The 20,464-nt window shown below is 47.6% G+C and overlaps 1 protein-coding gene across 1 annotated transcript in view; it reads right to left on the bottom strand.

The window, feature by feature from the left end:
- Positions 1–20,464, bottom strand: part of STX12 (syntaxin 12) — a 727,233-nt gene that overhangs the window by 240,324 nt on the left and 466,445 nt on the right. The window contains exon 6 of the mRNA XM_069623056.1: positions 12,245–12,347. Coding sequence (XP_069479157.1) covers positions 12,245–12,347 — 103 coding nt within the window. The remainder of the gene's footprint in view (positions 1–12,244; positions 12,348–20,464) is intronic.

The raw sequence follows: 20,464 nt of genomic DNA, 5'->3' as shown, positions 1-20,464 counted from the left end.
CACAGAACAACCAGCGGCCAGGCGTTCAGGTACACACGCCTGAGAGCGCCCAGAAAACACCAGGCACACGATTGGTGGTGCCACCCAAGCGGGAGGTGCCCGAATCTTAATCACACTAACAAGGGAAGCGACACTCCGTACGTGATTTGATACGTGGGAGGGCACAATCCACTCGGGTGGCTAATAATTGGCTCCCGGATACCCCCAGCGCGGCCCGCCTGGGCTCAGGTGCCAACAGCAGTTTCATCCCATTGGGGCTGGAGAGAGGGGAGGCTCGCCCACAACTCTTTGGCACGACAACATGTCCAGCAAACCACTAAGAATGAAGAGCAAGCAGCCCATGCTGGAAGAGCACACCAGAACACCGCCGGAGCCAGAAGCAAGGATAAAACCCCCGCTGGGAGCGCAGTCACCATGGGCACCAATCAGGAGGTCCTTGCGGCGATCGCAGATATGAAAGTGGCCTGGGAGACCAATCTGGATCTGGCTATGACTGAATTGAAAGCAGCACTGGAACTGAAGGTCGGGGCAGTGCAGGAGGAAAATAACCTTTTTCCGACAAGATGTCAGGTCGCTGGCAGTGCGCAGAGAACCTGGAGAAAGAGGTGGGCCCGAACACAGCAGACTGTGCAACACATAAAGCAGACCTGCACGCCCTAGTGCAACAGGTGGGTAACCAAGAATGCAGGACGGAGGGACGTGCCCGAAGGAATAACATCCGCATTGTTGGCTTGCCTGAGGGGGCCGAGGGATCCAACCCTACAGAGTTCATTGAATCTATGCTGCTACAGGAGATAACAGGAGGAGTCTTGTCCCAGGGGTTCGCGGTGGAAAGGGCGCACAGGGCTCTAATGAGGAGGCCGCCGCCAGGCACCCGCACTAGGCCGGTGATCGCCAAGATCCTGAACTATCGGGACGGGGAAAGAATCCTGGAACACTTCCGTAAGGGTGGAACAATACAAAGAGGAACAGCAAATATAACTGCATACCCAGATTATACCCTGTTGGTACAATTGGGACTGTAAAAAGAAGACTGCGTGAAGCAGGCTACAAGTACATGCTGCTTTACCCGGCGAAGCTGAAGGTGTTCCATAAAAACAGAACCTTGTTTTTTGAGACCCCGGAAGAAGCTATGGGGTGGCTCGACACACAGAACTGCCCCCAGGAGACGGGCATCCAGATGGGAGAAGGAGAAGATAAGTAATCTATGACCGGGGCACTAATGGTTGCCGCAGCTTAAGACTGTGGGACATGACCTTTGCAATAGATGTAGCTCATGGGCTGGCATGATCAGGTTGGTTTGGGATATGATACGTGGCACTGTGACTTTTAACCTAGTTAGGGAGCCTCGCAGAGCTAGTCCTTATACCCACATTTAGAGTAGTTTAGTTAGGTTACCGGTAGTCCGGTGACACTCTGCTGGGTTTCTGTCCTCGGCTCCGAGACAGTACCAGAAGCGGGGTCGCCTGAGATCCAGGGATGGAGCTGGGCATTTGTTGTGGTTGGGGGATGTGGGGGAAGGGGAAGGGTGGTGTGTGGGGGTTTGTTGTTGGGGAAAGGAGGGGGGGGAGTTTGGTGGGGGCAGGTGGGTGACGAGCCAATATGGGAACCTTATCAGGCGGGAGGGAGGGTGGAGGGGGAGAGTAGGTTAGCGCATTTATGGCGGCAGGGTGCCTTAGAGTGGTCACCTGGAACGTTAGGGGCCTCAATAGTTACTTGAAGCGCAATAAAGTTATGATGTACTTGAAAAGGATGAGGGTTGACATAGCTTTGTTGCAGGAGACCCATTTTACCAGGGAGAAGCTGGAGGTGGTCAAGGGTAAGTGGAGGGGGAGCGTTGCGGGTGCCACATACTCAAGAGGAGTTATCACCTGGATAGCACCCCATGTACCATTCCAGTTGCTTCAGTCCATAGGGGACCCAGAAGGCAGATTGATTGTTGTGAAAGGGATGCTAGAAAACCAGGAAGTGAGTATCGTAAACTTATATGCCCCCAACCAAGATACAGCGGCCTACTTCCGGACCCTGTACGGCAAAATTAGCCCTCTACTGGGTGGCGGGATCCTATGGGGTGGAGACTTTAATTGTGTACTGGATCCCAGGGTGGACAGATCAGACAGCAAGCTAGACAAACCCAGCCCGGCCGCAAAGGTGTGACAGGCCCTCGTGAGAGACTTTGATCTAGTGGATGTTTGGAGGCAGTTGCACCCAACAGATAGGCAATACTCACACTATGCTGCACCACATGATCTGTACACGAGACTGGACTACGTGTTAGTCGCTGCCGATCTGGTAAGTGGGATGAGAGGCGTGGAATATAAGGCCAGGGTGCTCTGGAACCACTCCCCTTTGGTCCTGGAGTGGCAACACCAACCCCTTAGAGCGCGGATCCCGACATGGAAGCTCAGAGCCGAGGCTCTGCAGGATTCGGTTTTCCGGGAGGATTTACGGGAGGAGATCACAGAGTATTTTGAGATCAATACTGGCAGTGTTCGATCTATGGGAACTGTGTGGGAGGCATTTAAGGTGGTGGTGCGGGGGGGGGGTGTGTCGAAATCCAGAGGGCTCCAGGGGGGCATAGAACAAGAGCTGCGGGGAATGGAAGAGGAGCTGGAAAACATTATGCGTAGGGGAGGCACTTCTAGGGAGGACAGGGTCAGGATGAGACAGCTTCAACTAGCTAGTTGTGAACATTGGGACAGGTTATGTAAATTAAACTATAAGAAATATGTGGAGAGCCAGCATGCGGGGGGAGATAAACCTGGAAGGTTGTTGGCCTGGCTATATAAGAGCGAGGCACCAAGGCCCGCGGTCTGGGAAATTAGAGGGGAGGGAGGTCGGATCCTGGGATACTACAAAGGGCTCTACGAGGACCCAGGCGAAGCTGGAGACCAGGAAATCCGGGACACGCTGGGAGACATAGGCCTACCCACCTTAGACGACTTAGAACGGGCAGACCTGGATGCCCCTATCACAATAGAAGAGCTTGAGTTAGTGATTCGTCACCTGCCCACTTGTAAGGCTCCGGGGTCAGATGGGCTACCGAATGAATTTTACAAAACCTACAAACAAGAGCTGCTTCCCCCATTGCTGGCAATGTTTAATGAGGCGTATGAGCAGGGCAGATTGCCAGAGTCCCTACGGGAGGCAGTGATCATTCCGCTTTTAAAGCCAGGCAAGCCAAGCACAGACTGTGGGTCATAAAGACCCCTATCGATGCTCAACCAGGATAGCAAAATCCTTACGGCAGTGCTGGCTAACAGGCTTAAGCGCGTCGTTGGCAAACTGATACATTCTGACCAGACAGGTTACGTCCCTGGTAGGAATCTAATAACCACAGGAGACTGCATCACATTATTGATCAGACAGAGGAGGATCTGGGTGAGCTGGCGATCGTTTTGCTTGACGCGGTCAAGGCTTTTGACTCAGTAAGGTGGCCCTGGCTGTTGGCGGCTTTAGAAGCCTATGGAATGGGTCCCGGGTACCTTAGGTGGGTTAAAATGGTATACAGCTCCCCAATTGCTTGAGTTAAAACGGGTGCCATGATCTCAGATAAATGGCAATTTAGCAGGGGCACCAGACAGGGCTGCCCCTGGTCGCCCATGTTGTATATATTGGCACTAGAGCCATTGGCTGTCTGTCTTAGATAACAATACGGGGAAAAGGGGATATGCACCATGGGTGGTCCGCATCTCATTTCATTATATGCTGACGACATGCTTTTGTATCTGCGCTTCCCAGAAGAGAATACACAATACATCCTGGAGGTGAAGGAACGTTATGCCGCCCTTTCCGGCATAGCGGTAAACCCCAAGAAATCTAGCATGTTCCCCCTCAGGAGATACAGACATGTCCCACTGGGGAGTTTGCTGGTATTGCCAATACCCTGGTGAACTGAGTCGCTCCGGTATCTCGGAATCGACATATACCATACGACATTAGAAGAACAAACAAAATACAGTGAAGGCAGTGGAAGGTATCAAAAATAGCATGGGCTTCTGGTCCAAACTGCCCCTGGCCATGATGGGGAGAGCGGTTCTAATCAAGATGGTGGTCCTACCCAGACTGTTACATTTCTTCGTAAATATTCCGCATGTGATCCCTAGGCGCTTCTTCGCCGGTCTCCACAGCTTGTGCAGGGGCTTTATATGGCATAACTCCAGAAATAGGGTGGCTCTTTGGAAATCCCAGAATTCATCATGCGACAGGGGGCGGGGAATAAACCTGCCGAATTTTCAGGTATACTATCTAGCGGGACAATTGCAATATGTGGCTAGGTGGCTGTCTGAGGAAGAAACAGAGGAATTCAGGCTGTTGGCCATGGGACCGGCTCCCTACTTCCTTAGAAAGGTGGTGTGGCTGTCCAAGCCTAAGGTACTAGTGATGGCGCGGCTGTTGGTGCTTGGCTGGGAGGTTTGGCACAGAGCATGGCAGTTGGCGGGATACCCGGCTCCGTTTTCTATGCAGGTGCAGCTGGCGGTGCTATGTAGAGAGGTTCCCCAATTGATACAAGGGTTCCGTAGATACTGGGAACCAATGGGCCAGGCCACTCTGGGAGACATATGGCAAGAAGGAGAGCTGCTAGAATTCTAGAAATTGGTGGAGGACACCGGGGTGCACAGAGGGCAGCATATAACCTACACCAGGATTGTTAAGCAGTGCGGAAAAAATGGCCAGCGGTGGTGCTCACGGAACAACCGGATGCCACCATGGAGATGATATATGACATTTCGGAGGGTGGGCATGAGATATCTCGCATATATGAGCTACTGGGGTCCAAAGGTGGGGAAGGGATTGTCCCTTTTGAGAGAGCTCTGGGAAGAAGAGGTGGGAGAGCCTATGTCGGATGGGTTATGGGATAGAGCCCAAAGATATCTTAAGAAAGTGCCCCGAAATGTGACGCTCCAACAGATCCAATTATACGTTACACATAGGGCATATTTGACCCCCAGTAAGATTGCTAAATTCGGGGCAAGATGATTCAGAGATGCCCCAGGTGTGGGGAGGAGGAAGCCGGGATGTTACATATGTTCTGGGCTTGTTTGGAGGTGGGCAATTTTGGTCTGAACTAAAGACACGCCTGGCGGAAAAAGGCATTACGCTGGCGGTGAGTCGGCCTGGGCATGCATGCTAGGAGGCTTTCGTAGACCACGTCATCTGAGGCACATTAGCAAGATGAAGGACCTGGCACACATCCTGGCCAAAAGGAGGATTGCAATGTGCTGGAAGGCAGCTCACAGGCCCAGGATGGAGTTGTGGTGGGCTGACCTCTTGAAGTGGGCCGAGGCTGAAACGGCTGTTTGGTTCGATGCGATCAGCAGGGGTGGTGAGGAAGAGGTAGGACCCCTTATCGAATGGAGGCAACTGGTGGCCACCATGGTGGGCCCTCCCAAGCCCGATCACATTGATGATGATACGGATGAGATGAGGACAATAGACCCGCCTGAGGATGTACAGGCTGATGATACAGACATTAAGGCTCAAGTTGGGGGGGCGGGAGGGAGCAGGACGGAAGAACATAGTTTGTAATGTTACCTTGTTGGACCAGAATATGGAAGTCCCAGTTATTGTATTGTTTAGTGTGTTATAAAAAAAAATGGACTGGACTCTTCAGGATAATCGCCAAGTTGGGTGAAGTCAACTATCTGGTTCACATGGGAGTCCCTGGGGTAGTCCTCAGGTATTCCAAGTCAACAGGCGAAAGCCTGTCCATAGGCGAGAGGTAGTCTCAGGTCTTCTGCTAGCTTCAGAGCAAGATGAGGATGGGAGAGAGCCCCTTCCTGATTTGTTGCATAGCAACCCTCAGGATTGCTCAGTGGAGAGAGTGCATCTCTCTCCAGATCTGACATCAGAGCAGCAGAGGGACTGCAGGACTTTGCTGCAGGAGTATGCCCCTCTTTTCTCGCTGACACCAGGCCTCACCCCGTGGTGCAGGCACGAAATTGACACTGGTGACAGTGTGTACCTGTCAAAAGCAGGTACTATTGGATGTCCGATACCGTGAAGAATCACATCCAGGTTGAGGTCGCCAAGATGTTGGATCTAGGTGTTATTGAACCCTCATCCCGTCTCTGGTCCAGTCCAGTGGTCCTTGTCCCGAAGGCAAGTTCCCAGGCAGGTACCGGGGATTGGCGGTTCTGTGTGGGCTACAGAGGGGTCAATGCTGCCACCAAAACTGACGCGCACCCATTGCCCAGGGCTGATGAGCTTGTGGATAACATAGGTGCTGCCAAATTTGTGAGCACCTTTGACCTTACCTCAGGCTTTTGGCAAATAGCTGACGGACCATGCCAAGGAACATACTGCGTTCTCAACACCCGAGGGGCTCTATCAGTTTAGAGTCATGCCTTTTGGGTGGAAAAATGCACCTGCCACATTCCAAAGATTAGTCAACCATGCGCTCAGTGGACTGGAGGTCTTTTGTGTGGCCTACCTAGACGACATTGTTGTCTACAGTTCCACCTGGGAAAAGCATTTGACTCATTTGGATAAGGTGTTGCAGGCCTTGAAAAGGGCTAACCTCACCATCAAGGCCACCAAGTGCCAGATAGCTCAGGGAAAAGTCACTTATCGTGGGGTCATGAGGTAGAAGGGGGTCGAATCCAACCTCTCCCCAGTTAGGTTTCGGGATGTACATGACTGGGAGACTCCCACTACTCAAACCCAGGTGAGAGCTTTTTTGGGCCTCACTGGGTATTGCTGCAACTTCATGGCAGACTATGGAGCCCTAGCTGCGCCTCTGACAGCTCTGACTTCGCCCAAGCAACCGAGGAAGGTTAATTGGACAGAAGATTGTCAGAGGGCCTTTACTGTTTTGAAGGAACGTCTCTGTGTACGGCACCTGTGTTGTGTGCGCCTGATTACAGCAAACCCTTTATCGTTCAGACTGATGCCTGCAACACCGTAATTGGAGCTGTCTTGTCCCGGTTAGATGACAAAGGGAGAGAACAGCCTATCATATTCATCAGTAGGCAACTCAAGGGTAGCAAACTTAAGTGGGCTACTGTTGAAAAGGCATGTTTCAGCATAGTTTGGAGCCTTAGGCGTTTTAGGGCCTACCTTACTGGGTCTACCTTCAAGGTCCAAACAGACCATAAACCCCTCAAATGGCTTATGCAGATGAAGGGTGAAACTCGAAACTGCTCAGGTGGGCCATTAACCTACAAGGGCTAGACTTCACCATTGAGCATCGACCATGATAACGCAGATGGCCTTTCCAGAAGGTATGTTGACCGTCTGGATGAGGGTGTCAATCTCGTGGGAGATTAAACCACCCTAACCTCAGTCTGGGGTGGGGGGGCGACTAATGCTGGAAATGCATTGGAGGGACAGGCACTCCCTGTCCTTGTACTGTATTCCTTTATCATGTGTGTTCTGTGTTGTTTTCTGCACAGGAGTCCATGAGGGACTCCTGGTAGTGCAGCTCTTCCTTTTGGTTGTGGTGAACAGACCCTTGGGATACCCTTATGGCACCCATGGGTGGGGGTACAAACCTGTACTCCTAGTGTATGTTTTGGGCACCTGTTTGTGGCCCACAGAGCAGGGTATGGACTGGTGGCAGCTCCATGCTGAATTTGACAGGTGCTCAGAGTATCCTCTATTTTGGGATACCCACGCCCTGCCATTAGAATCTGTTGGTTCCTGATAGGAGACAAAATGGCCCCTGTGGCCTCTTGCTTTCTATTGCCCGTTACCTTGTTTTCCCAAAGTCCTGGGAAGCCCGGACTCTGTCCCTTCCCCTGACTGGCTGTTGAGTGGAAGTTCCATATATGTATATGACATTGTGGTGAAGTCCAGGCAAGACTGGCTGGAGCCTTCCCAGTGAATGTGTGTTGTGGGTACACCCTAGATGAATGGAGTGTGGGACCAATATACATTTCATGTTATGGGTGCCTGGTTTCTAGTGTCGGACACAATGAGACAGCGCTGCCCGAAACGGGACTGAATGCAGTGTGGTGTGCTGAAAAGGCTGGGTGTTTGCACCAATCCACATTCCTTGTTGTGAGTGTCTGGAAGGAGAAGAATGGCCTGAATGCACTGTGGGCCTGATTGGCTGCCTGCCGCTGAATGCCCACAAAGATGCTGACGAAGATCCGAAACCCAGCCGTGGTCGAGTCCCGACTGCCGATGTCAAACGCCGACGATCCGACACCCTTGCTGGGCCCACATTCTTCATCAAGTACTCTTTGCGGCAACAAACTCTTGTCATCGAGGTGCACCGCACGCCTCATCTTCGCAGGACGTCCACGACCGATCATCGAGGAGCATTGCAAAGGTCAATTCTGCGGCCTCAACAACAGTGTTCACCGTTTCTTCGAGAAATCTCGACGACCTGTGGCTCCTGCCTTAAAGTGAGTCCACTCAAGAGGGATCCGTCGACGAACCATCGAAGAACTCTGCTAAACTCAGGTACATTGGGGTAGTAGAACATTTTAACAGGAAACAAGACTAAGTTAATCATATATGGACTGGGCTTGTTGATACATTTTATCTACGGTTGCCCAGGTTGGGGGGGGGATCCTCACACAGAACTATGTCCGGGGTAGGGACAAAGTATTCTGCCATTTGTTTAACCCAACTTGTCTTCCTTCCTATGACTATTGTTGATGCACTTTACTATTTGATTTGTATGCCATTGAAACTGTCAGCAGTTGGTGCATTTTAAAGGAGTCAAGAGTTAACTGTGGTACCACACAGACATTGTACATATTTATCATATTAGTATTGCCAAAGCACAAAGTGTGTTATTGATTGTGTATATTTTCTGAACCTTATTTATATTTAAAGAAAATGGTGTTATCACTAAGATAGTGTGTGGACATTCCTTTGTGGAGGCTTCGGGACTACACTGTACTTAAGAACCAGCCCGCATCACCACCTCAGAGCTAAGCATTGGTTGCTTGTCCATTGTTACCAACAATAGAGAATCTTGGCTGGGGTGCCCTGTGCTTCTACTCTGCCATATAGAGGGCAGGAGTACAGATAACCCCTCTCCAGTCTTTGCAGACAGGTCTTGAAATATTCTAATGCCGAATCCTTCAAAGTCAATAGGTTCTTTCTCTCTCGCCTTCTGCAAAATATCCTGTTTTTGTCTAAAATAATGACATTTAGCAATCTTGGGCAATTCGCTGGGCCTCCGACTCTGTTTATCCTATCGAATTCGAAGTTCGGTGCGTCCGTGGAGTCGAACAATATCACCAGGGCCTTTACTCGACTCTCCAATGAGATTGGGGTTTCTCCCCGTCTTTTGCTTAGGCCCATTATGCGTATATTTGATCTTTGTTCTCATTACTCTAGGTCGTCCAGCTTCAATTCAACGTTCCTCTCTCTTTGTTCTAAATCCAGGAACCTGGTTTCACTGTTCATCGCGGCAAGGTCACCTAACTATTGGTTGTTCTCCAAGGCCTTGATCCAGTCTTCTACTTTGATGATTCTAGTCTGCAAGTCAGTGACTTTCTCAGTCAGGCCGGATTTTACTGATCGAATTTCTCCTAGGAGGATCCGAATGTCTGCCTTAGTTGAGCTGTCACCGTCATCACCCGATATTTTTGGCAAGCTCAGCCCTTGCTCCTGCTCCATAGCTGCTGAGTCATATTGGAATTTGCGTAACTTGAGGGCCTTTGGCAGATCCAGGGCGCGAGCAAGCATAAGGGTTTGTCTTCACTTGAATGATTGATGACGTCTGTGATTGTCACACTAAAAGTGCTCCGCTCTAATTGCTTACTCCACTCTTGTGAACAAACAGGGGTTTCTATGACCAATGCACCCTTTTCATCCCCACTGAAACACTATTACGCTTCCGGGGAGGTTCACTGATCACAGTGCCTCCTGTGGACGCGCAATGCACCATTAACGTTTTTTGTATCTGCAGCCTCCTTACTGTTGGTAGTGGATTATTCCATGCAGCAGTGTTGCCAGCCTTTCTCTAGGGTATCCTGTGATCTGAAGATAACATGGATGTGTTGCTCACTGTGTCTGCCAGGCAATGATAACTATACCAGTGCAGTGCGTTGTCCTCTGTTAAGTAGCTCTTTTCTAAGCTCTCCGAGTTACTCAAAAACTTTGCGGGCTTGTGGGTGCAGTCTTATGTGGCCCGGCGGGGGATGGCACGTAGCTGAGCGATTGGGAGCCTTTTCTACCGGCTCGATGTTGCACCTTCAGTGTCCTCCCCTCTTTCTTTGAAAATATTCCTTCATATGTGCTTTCTGCGCTGCCCGTGAGGATGGATGGGTTATATTTATTGAGACGGGGCTTGGGCTAATGCATGCTTTGCTTAACGGTCGCAGAGTCCGTCCCTCAATTTCTTTCCGGCTTTCTGCCAACGAGCCAGGTCTCTGCATATGCGTGCTCTTGAAGTCGGCCCTGCACTCTCCCAATATCGGCTGGCCGGAGGCTCTTCCATCTGCTGTCACAGTAGAGGGTCTTCTTCTCCCACTGGGCTTCGGTGGGTCAGGAGTTTCTGCGACATTTAAACTGCCCCCGACATGTTTTTTGCTTCCTGTTTCAGGATCCCTGCAACGCTCCGATTCAGGCCACGTTCACAGCGAATGAGGGCACGATTTCTTCCACCATTCAACCATGCTGTGCTCCACAGGATCGGGGTCCAGCACGTGTATTTAGACTGCCATGGGATTTAACAATCCGCCATTTCTCGCTGCCTGGAGAGGGAGATGACGGCTCAAGCAGCCATCACCCCTGGTCTCTGGAGTCTGTTTTTGATCGAGGATTTAGAGGTGCAGCCCGAACTATATCTAGGTTAAGGCATCCAACTTCCTGTATTCTCAAATCTTCATGAACCTCCTCACTACTCTTAGGGATTCGATGAGTCATATGGTTAGGAATAGTTACTTCCATCCCAATCCTTATGCTTTTTTTGTGATAAAATCTAATTCACAGTTAGCAACCTTTGTCATACAACAAGCAGTGCTCAAAAGAGTTTGGAAATTTAAAATTTTAAAGCATTGCATCATTGAGAAATATACCTTAATTTAACAATGCTACTGTGGTTTCTAGAGAAGAAGGAGCTATTTACTGTCAAAGGACAGTTTTTCTTCCTTGCAGCTTTTCCCCTATTGGGTGCAGGACCATTTGTGTAGCTATGACTGCTTTAATTACAGCCCTCAAAGAGAGATACTTTTTGACATGTTTCGCAACACCTTACGAAAGCAGTGAAAGTCTTCTCTGTTCAAATGGATCATGATTTTGGTAGGCATAGAGATCAAGGCTTTCAACAGACATTCTGTTGGAATCTCTGCCATTGACATGGCAACAGCCAGCAGAATGATAGTGGAAGTGTTTTCAAAGAGTCAAATGGGCATGCATTTCAGTTTTCTGAGATTCCATCATAGGTTTGCGGATGCATCACAGTTTGTTGCTCATTGGGCTGAGGCTGTTTGTATATGTCTTAAACATGCATTATTCAGGTGTCTGGGAGAATTATCTTCAGCAGATTAGTCAAGGCTAAACAGGCTGCTTCAGTTCACTTTAAGGCCACTTGGAAGAGATTCTTGAGTGCCTGTTTTGTAGTGTTGACACTTAGAATGAAGTGATTCATGATGGACTATGGCTGTTGCAGATTGGACAGAGTTGCAGGCAGCATTATTTAGCATGTCCGTCATTAAAATATACACCTTTCTATAAATTCCTGTCACAAATTATTCAGTGTCAGCCTGAAGCTCACAGGTTTCACATCAACGTTTCTGGATTATGGTACAAATGCAAATGTCGAATGTATCAAAGACAGAAGACTGGCAGATTTGGTAGAGGGGATTCAGCTAAAAACAGCAGAATTCGGCAAACGCAAGAGTGCATTATTTTATACAAAATATGAATTTACATTACACTAATTTGTTTACTAAAGTTACAATTGCAGTGCTAAATACAAATATGCAAGAGGAAAGTAAGTTATGATCAATTTACAACCTGACCTTTAACACTAACCTCCACTGTAAGTAGTACTACAATCACTCTGAATTCCTGGTCAACAATTACATACTGGCACATTTTAATGCATTTACATAATGTCATAAAACATCACTTTTGCTTAAGAGTCGATTTCTTGATACAGGCCACAAAATGCGTACAATCTACCAGCCAATTGCGAATAATTACTTACTTAAAAAAATGGCGCGCTATTTGAATGTGGAGAACTGGCATTCACAAATTATAGGGATGCTGCTAGCATAGAACTTTTGCACCATGTTTTGACATTTGTATAACGGCGGATGCATGATTAAGTTCATACCTCCAACTTCTGTATTGCACTCTCTCGCTCTTTTATAAGTTCGAGATCCTCCTCAGTTATTGCTTCTTCTTCTTGCGACTGCATTTGATTCCAGTCTTCATGACTGCATAAAGACATATTTGACAATTTACAAACATACCACAATCAGTTTATTTTAAATCTGTAAACCACTGTATGCCCAATTCAATGTGTGTGGATTCATGAAGCAATGTGTGTGGAAGAGAGGGCCATAGTTTTTCTACAAGAACAGAGAAAGCATTTGCTTTAAGTTATTTTTATTGTACTTGGAAATGCGGAGTAGATGTGCATCTGCAGAATACAGTGGTCGACTTGGTTTGTGAAATCAAAATGTCAAAACATTGTTATTTAGGCCAATTCCAATAATAAATAATGCAGCTAGGCTTGAACAGGAACAGATTTGTGGATTTGTGATTGATGTTCTAGAAGACCTTAATAGGCAGTAGTGAGAGAAACATGCTGCATAATTTCACACTCATTTAAGTAGACGCTCTGCTACCATCAAATTAATAGGAATGTATTGCGTTTATGATCGACATTGTGCCTAGGAAAAACAGAACGATGCAACAAGTGTTTTGAAATGGAAGCAGCAGAGGCTCATTACTATGCTTACTTTCAAGGTAAGTGAAAGGGTTCTGTTAATGAAAAAGGAAAGATCACTTGCTGATTTGGTAAGGGAGGGGCAGGTGCCAAGGGAGGATGGTCAGATGTGCATGCCAGAGGTTGGGGTCTTCGATGATCAGAAGGAATTCAGTCTTCGGAGGGGTTCATCTTCAACCAATTTGTACACATACATTCATGTATTTATTTTATAGACACATTTTCCACTAGTCAACAACTACTGTCCAGATGCATGATGATTTTGTTATCTTCGTAATATATGAGATAACAGAAACAAAAGAAATGATCGTGTGGGTCAAGGGATAGAGATTTAAGAAGAAATAAGGCAAGGTAGAGCATTGGACAACACTAGGAGAGCACAATCCTTTGCAACGTATTGTGAAGGGAAGATCCAAGGCAGTTTCAGCAATGGCTTGATGGCAGTCACCAACTTAGCGTTAGCCAGCAGGGTCTGCTGGTTGAATGTCAAAGGTGGCAGAGAAACTCAGCAGTACAATGGTTTTGACACACTCGGGACTGGCAGTGATTTTGAAATCGAAGAGAGACTAACAAACTGCCTGATTAATTGCAAAGAATAGATTCCCTAAACTGCTGAGCCCAAAACTCCCTCACACCATCACATTTTCATGAGGCGCAAAAGTCCAAACACTCAAAAACGTCTGAAGTGCAGGCTAAACATAAGAAACCCCTAAACTATAAAACCATACATAAGAAGATGTCTGATTCTCTGTGGGACTGCAGCACTAAACCAGTTTAGCTTGGGGCATTCTTTGTTCTCATTGCCCATTTTTCACCTTGTCTTTGAAATGGGGAGACACCCTCTGCAAACGTATACAACACCCCCTACTTTCATCCACATGCTTCCAAAATAACCCATGTCTCCTCATTCATAATCCTCCTGCCACTACCCTAACCAAAATCATCCCATTCTGCAAACATGGTTTTACCCATTTCTCTATATGAGCGAAATGAGGGAACAGAAAGGCAACCCAAACAAGAAGTGATTTGAAAGGTACAGCGAGTCCATGAAAAGCAGAACGGTAAACAAGAAGAGACTGAAAGTTCACCAACATTAAGTCATCACTACATGAAAACGAGGTGCCAAGACAACGATGGGAAATAAAACTATCATTTTCCCACTGTTTGTGGGTATGGTGTTTTTGGGCAGACTATCTCTGGATACTGACTTGTACTTGTTCAGTCGAGGTGGGCTCCAGGATTTTAGTTAGGAAGGTAAGGCGTTTGTTTAGACAAGTCTGAAGTCTGATGGGTTGACATTTTTTTTTAACAAAGTAATGAGTGCTTTGTAATGGGCAATTTGCACCATTCCAGTGATCACAAAGCAGTTGATGTTCATGACTAGGACTGCAGATCTCAGACTGAACGAATTTAAAGATTCAGATGAAAGGGATGGAGTGATAAGGCAGAGCGTTTTGTAGTGCTGTGATTAGGTTCCAAAATTGGTAAGGTGTTATAGGTGAGCATTTGGTGAAAGCTGGAGCTTGGGGTTTGGGGGAGGGAGGGGACATCTGGGGAATGTAGCAGATGGGCAAAGGGGTGGGTGGGAGAGATTAGTGGTTTGCAATGCTGGAAATCTTAGTATCAACAAGGATTGCCAAATGGTCACATAGGTTAGGAGGAGACATGAAAGTTGCAGTAGAGAATCGGGTTGGACAATTTCTCCATCTACTTTGAATAGCTTGAACTTTAGTAGCACCAAATATTCGGTCGGTAGAATAGTCTTTTCATATCGGCAAATGGTCAATTGGTAGGATCTTGGGTGTATGAGGCTTTGTATTCCACGAGAAGAAATGTGCTTAATTGTCTTTCAGGGGCTCTACCTTTTCTTCTTTAGCTCACAGAGCATTGCAATATGAAGATCCCACTTACACTTTATGGCAGCAGACAGGGTGCTAAAGCTTTCCTTCATGCACCTGCAGTGCACAAAGAACTGCACTTAGAGATAGTTACTTTTTAGATACAATTTCTCACAGGCCTCACTCCATTTGAGCAGAAAGGTGCCATTAAATTTCCATGTATTCATAGGTATGGCTTTGCCTGCTTAATTTGTGACATACCTATCAATTAAGCATTGTAGGCAATGTGGGCTTCTTGTGATCAAGACCTTAACGGCACATCTGAGCAAAGGAAATTACACACCCTCCTACAATGAAAACATTTAACCATGCAGCAGCCAGCTCTTAATGTAATGAGTTGAATATAGGTTAAGCAGAAGAAGCGTGAGCCCACAGCCCAAACACCCTTATAGTGATAGCAAATGCTTTACTATACTAACCCTTTATTCTTTTTCAAACAACTTTTATTTAAGTTAACATGTTGTGAGTACAGGAACAATCTTAACTTCAAATACAGTACGATATGACATTTTTGGGGAACGGCCCCTGGCTACCCAGGCTCACTAGAACACAATGCAATACAGGCAGGAATTAAGTACATCCAAGTCCGGCTGACCCCACCACCAAACCCCTAGCTGCATCTGCTTCCTCCCACCTTCCAGGGGTGGGCAGGATCACAGAGGAGAGAATTGTTGCAACCTTGGGGTTTAGCAACCATAGCCGGGTATTTCTCAGCAAAGCCAATAAATGGTGCCCACACAGACATACCTTGCGTAACGCCCCTCGCATAGTGCCGTGATTTTGTCTGCCACCGATATGTTCCAGACCCTAACCCACCACATCTGAGACACTGGGCCATCAGTCGCCTTCCAAGTACGGGCAATGACTAGCTTTGCTGCCCTACCCTTCATTCTTAAAACCCACACCAGCCAATGTGACACTATGTAGTAACTGAAATAAATTGAGAAGATTAAGCATCTTCAGTGCCTGTAAAATAGTCCTAAACTATTCTCAGTTGATCATGTCAAAAGATGACATAGGGTCTCATATCATCCAAATAGATAGGACAGAGAATACATATTTTGTGAACAATAGGCATACATTGATTGCCTGCTCCACTGCCCCATAGTGAATGTACGCTCCCGAACACCCCCGTGGGCTGTACCCCCGGAAAAACCGGTACTGTGCTCTGACCAACAGTTATTGTGCAAAACCACAACTGACCAATGCAGGCAGCCCACACCACATGGGATCCCCCGCCCCCATCACCCATGACCACACCCAGAGGCAGTCCACACCACATGGGACCCCCCCCCCATCACCGTGACCACACCCCGCAGGCAGCCCACACCACATGGAACTCCCCTAACCCCCATCACCTGTGACCACAACCCGCAGGCAGGCAGCTCACACCACATGGAACACCCTCCCCCCCACCATCACCTGTGGCTACACCCCGCAGGCAGCCCACACCACATTGGACCCCCCCCCCACAGCCCCAACTGTGAAAAAACACCCCACAGGCAGCCCACACCACATGGGACCCTACCTCCCCCCCCCCATCAGCCGTGACCACACCCCACACCACATGGGACCCCCCCCCATGACCACACCACATGGGACCCCCCCAGCTGCCATCACCTGTGACCACACCCCGCAGGCAGCCCACACCACATGGGACCTATGATTCCCGCTGTAGGAAGGATCCTCATTGATGTGCTACATGAGCATTATGCACACACTCTCCTTTCAAGAGGGAGACCTAAGAGAAGCACAAGAGAAGATGATTAGCCGCCATCACCTGTGACCACACCCCGCAGGCAGCCCACACCACATGGGACCCCCACCGACCCCCATCACCCATGACCACACCCAGAGGCAGTCCACACCACATGGGACCTATGATTCCCACTGTAGGAAGGATCCTCATTGATGTGCTACATGAGCATTATGCACGCACTCTCCTTGCAAGAGGGAGACCTAAGAGAAGCACAAGCGAAGATGATTATGAGTTAAATAAATATCTATACAGTACAGCAAATTTGGGGAATAACATGTGGTATCAGCACATGAAAGAGGTGGGAAAAAGAACCTCTAAGGAGAGTTGCTATGTTTGTGCTCTCCTACCTTATGCTATGGGGAATTCTAAGATATTCATAGCTATAGAAATAGTAGTCCAGACAGCTCATTGCCTAACGCACCTTGCTCTCTGTCATGTGAGCGGTCAGTACCAGGGTCGAACAGCATCATTGGTATGGTTGACTGAATGGAAAGCTCCAGAGGAAGATGATTACGTGCAAGATTTAAAGACAAGAGAGACAACACACCAGAGATCATGTGATAAGATACGACCACCCTGGAATGAAGGGAGCAGGAATCAGAGGGAAATAAATAAGAAGCTCAATTGCCAAGGAAAGAATGATGAAGAAATACAAAGAAGCAAGGAGAGAGGCCAGGTGCAAATCAGAGGAACAGTACTTTCTCCAGATGGTTGGGAGTAAGGCATAGTTGTATGCAGAGCTGTGGCATTAACAGGACTCTATGAGCCAGTCAAAATTGTGAAGAAGGGATGCAAGCCCCTCTGGCCGAAGCTTACAATGTTGCGGACATTGGTCGATGACAAAGGAGGACCGTTGCAGATAGTGACTCTGGCTAGTACAGAGCTATGCTTCAGAAACAATGGCACAAGAAAGGTTGGAGAAAATCAGCAGCATAGTCGAATCTTCGATGTACCAGGAATGAAGGATGGAACAGTAGTGATAAGGGACCACTACTGGGCCTGTGGATCCAGAGCATACACAAAGCTGCCCAAGGACTGGGGAGGGCTGTGTTCTATAGCGATTGTCCATGTTGCAGCATTGGTGATTCTAAAAAGTGACCTGAACATTGGAGAGTTTCCAAAAGCATATACTCATCAGAGAAAGAGGAGATCAGTTGAATTTCTCAATCGGACCGAGAGGGAGAACTACTTTTCAGCCAAATCGATAGAAGCTTTCGATGCTATTCCATATGAACACAAATTGTTCAGTCAGACTTCAGCAGTATTCAAGACAATCTTCATGCCAGGAATCCAGATGATGGCGAATGCGAAATGGTTACAGATTACCAGATGGGAGCTCCTGCAGACGATCAACACTACCAAAATGTATTCAATGCTACTAAAGAAGAGCTGAGAGCAGTAAGACTGATGACTCTTCAGAATAGATATGTCTTGGATACGATTGCAGCTATGGATGGAACGGTTTGTGCCAAAATTGGAGAATCATGTTGCACATTCGTACCTTCACACGATTAAGAGAATGGGACCTTGACAGAGGCCATACCAATGCTGACAAACTTGCACATCAAGATGGAAGATGAGACAGAAGATATTGTAGAAGACAGCTAGTTTGCATCAATCTTCTCATGGGTTCCACAATGGATGGGGAACATCTTCAAGTTCCTCAGAGCATTGTTGTTGATGATCATGTTTGGATTCTGTGTGATCAGAATAATAATCACACAGTGCAATAAGAGAGCAAAGAAAGCAGTAGGAAAGAAGATCATGATCGATGTCGAGTCAGGGTTTGGACTCAAAGAGCTGACAGATGAAGAAATTAGAGACTATGTAAAGGCCAGTATTCTAGCACCTGAGGGAACGAAGTTCCTGTACCCAAGGAACCACAAGAAGTATGTGGGAAGATGGATCTACTGCAGCCCGAATGGACAATGTAGTCCCATGATCTGGAGTTTTGATGAACATAAAATCAGCAGGATTTCTGAAAGGAGCAATGAAGATATGGACTCCAAAGAAGCACTTTGTTCAGACAAGGATGTCGAGATGTGAAGACTGATGGGAGAGTGGTCGATGAATCAACCAGAGGGGGGAGTGTAGAGGAGGAGCCAAGTACCTCTACCGGAGGTACCCACAGAAAAATGACAGTCTCCTGAAGGAAGTTCCGGAAGAAGTGTGAAGAAGAGTGAAAGAAAAGACTGGTGAAGTCACATGAAGCAGAAATGACGCACCCAGAAGAGATGCTGAAGAAGAGAGTATATAGACCTTAATACCTGATGGTGAAGTGAAGAATTGGACAACATTTTGTGAGCAAAGTGAAGATTGCACGTGTGGAGAGCATTGAAAGAAAATGCAAGCCGTTTTATAATTGTACAGATGCTGAAACGCAAGTAGACTAAATAATCATGAGGCTGGCTACACGTAGTGAATACACTGCAGGCGGTGCCGCCAATATATTTACAAGTGTGTATAGAATCTGGATGTTCCACAACGCATTTTAGCAAACTAGGACCCCATGAACAGAAGGGCTGTAAGTGTGGCGTAGTTGAAGAAAACAGCCGATGCTGAAGGAAGATTCAAGAAAGGTTGTCTGGCCCAGTGTCAAGAGTTGGAGTCGCCAAGAACCTGGTTATCTATTCGAGAAGATACAATGGGCCTCATTCCGAGTACGGCGCTAACCAATGGCGCTATTAACGCCTTGGTTGACGCCGGACCGGCAGCGCCTTGGTGGATGGCGGAATCACCGCCCCATTCCAAGGTTGGCGGGGCGGTAATTCCCCATTCACCAAGGCTCTTCCCCATTCCCAAATGAGCCCCCATAGGGCTCAATGGGAATGGGGAAGATGCAAATAACGGTGACCGTTCATTACGGTCACCGTTATTGGCTTGGAGGCCCCTTTGCGCCCTCGACTTTAACACCTGCTCAAAGCAGGCGTTAAGGGCGAGGGCGCAGAGGGAACTCGGAGTATGGCGGTAAGGGATTACCGCCACCGGTCTCGTTACCGGTGGCCGCTATCCCTTACCGCCATACTCGGAATGAGGCCCAATGAACCTGAGAAGCAAGACGAGCTTCTGTTAAGGTGTAATGGAAACACTGGAAGTGCCAGCTTTTATTCATTTAATAGTGTTAAATGCAAAGAAGGAGCTAAAAACACGGTCTCCTGTCACATGGTCAAGTTGAAAATATACTTGGGGTGAGCTACACCAAGACCAGAAGATAAGGCCTTGCTCAAACTCCCTTTTGTTCTCACGCCAAGTGATACTTGCAAAGCCGAGTTCAAAAGACTAATTGAATGGCAGACAGTAGGAATGATGGATGTTGGGATAATTGGGTGAGGAGGCATGGTCAAGTCCAACCCACCAGCACCTGGGGTACCAGCTTGCGTGCTTCTAGCGAGTGGAATATTCCAATTATTGAGGGACACATAGCAAAGAGCCCTATAATCTGAAAGCCAATGAAATGTGTATTATTAAGACACTGAAGGTGACTTGCACTAGGTGTGGGCATAGCTGTCCACCCAACCTTAGAGAGCCAATCACCGTCCAGTCCCCCATAGAAAGTATACTTAGATGTTCCCCTTAAGCCTATCACATCCCCCAGTAGGTTTCCTTATTTTGCCACGTAGTATGACATCAATGACGATGAGGTTTTACTATACAACTGTTTTTTCATTTGAAACTTTGAGAGACTCGAGCAAACGTCAGTTGATGTCCATTGTACTCCCTGTTTTAGATACTTAACAGCTTAAGTTTTGCCAACTTCCTAAATCGATCTGATTATTGATGTACAAGTAAGATCTGCATTCCCATCCATCCCAGATATCACTACCTAGACTTAAAGGGCCTACAGGTTCACCCCTTTCTCATGAGACTCGCTGCCACAACCACCATCAACTTAGTGAAAACCCATGGGACGGAGGTCAGGCCAAAAGGCATAATTCAAAACTGATA

The sequence above is a fragment of the Ambystoma mexicanum genome, chromosome 11, assembly GCF_040938575.1.
Source record: "Ambystoma mexicanum isolate Mex_15411 chromosome 11, UKY_AmexF1_1, whole genome shotgun sequence".
NCBI lineage: Eukaryota > Metazoa > Chordata > Amphibia > Caudata > Ambystomatidae > Ambystoma > Ambystoma mexicanum.
Note: the sequence above shows the minus strand (reverse complement) of the source record. Positions and strands in the feature narration are given on the sequence as shown.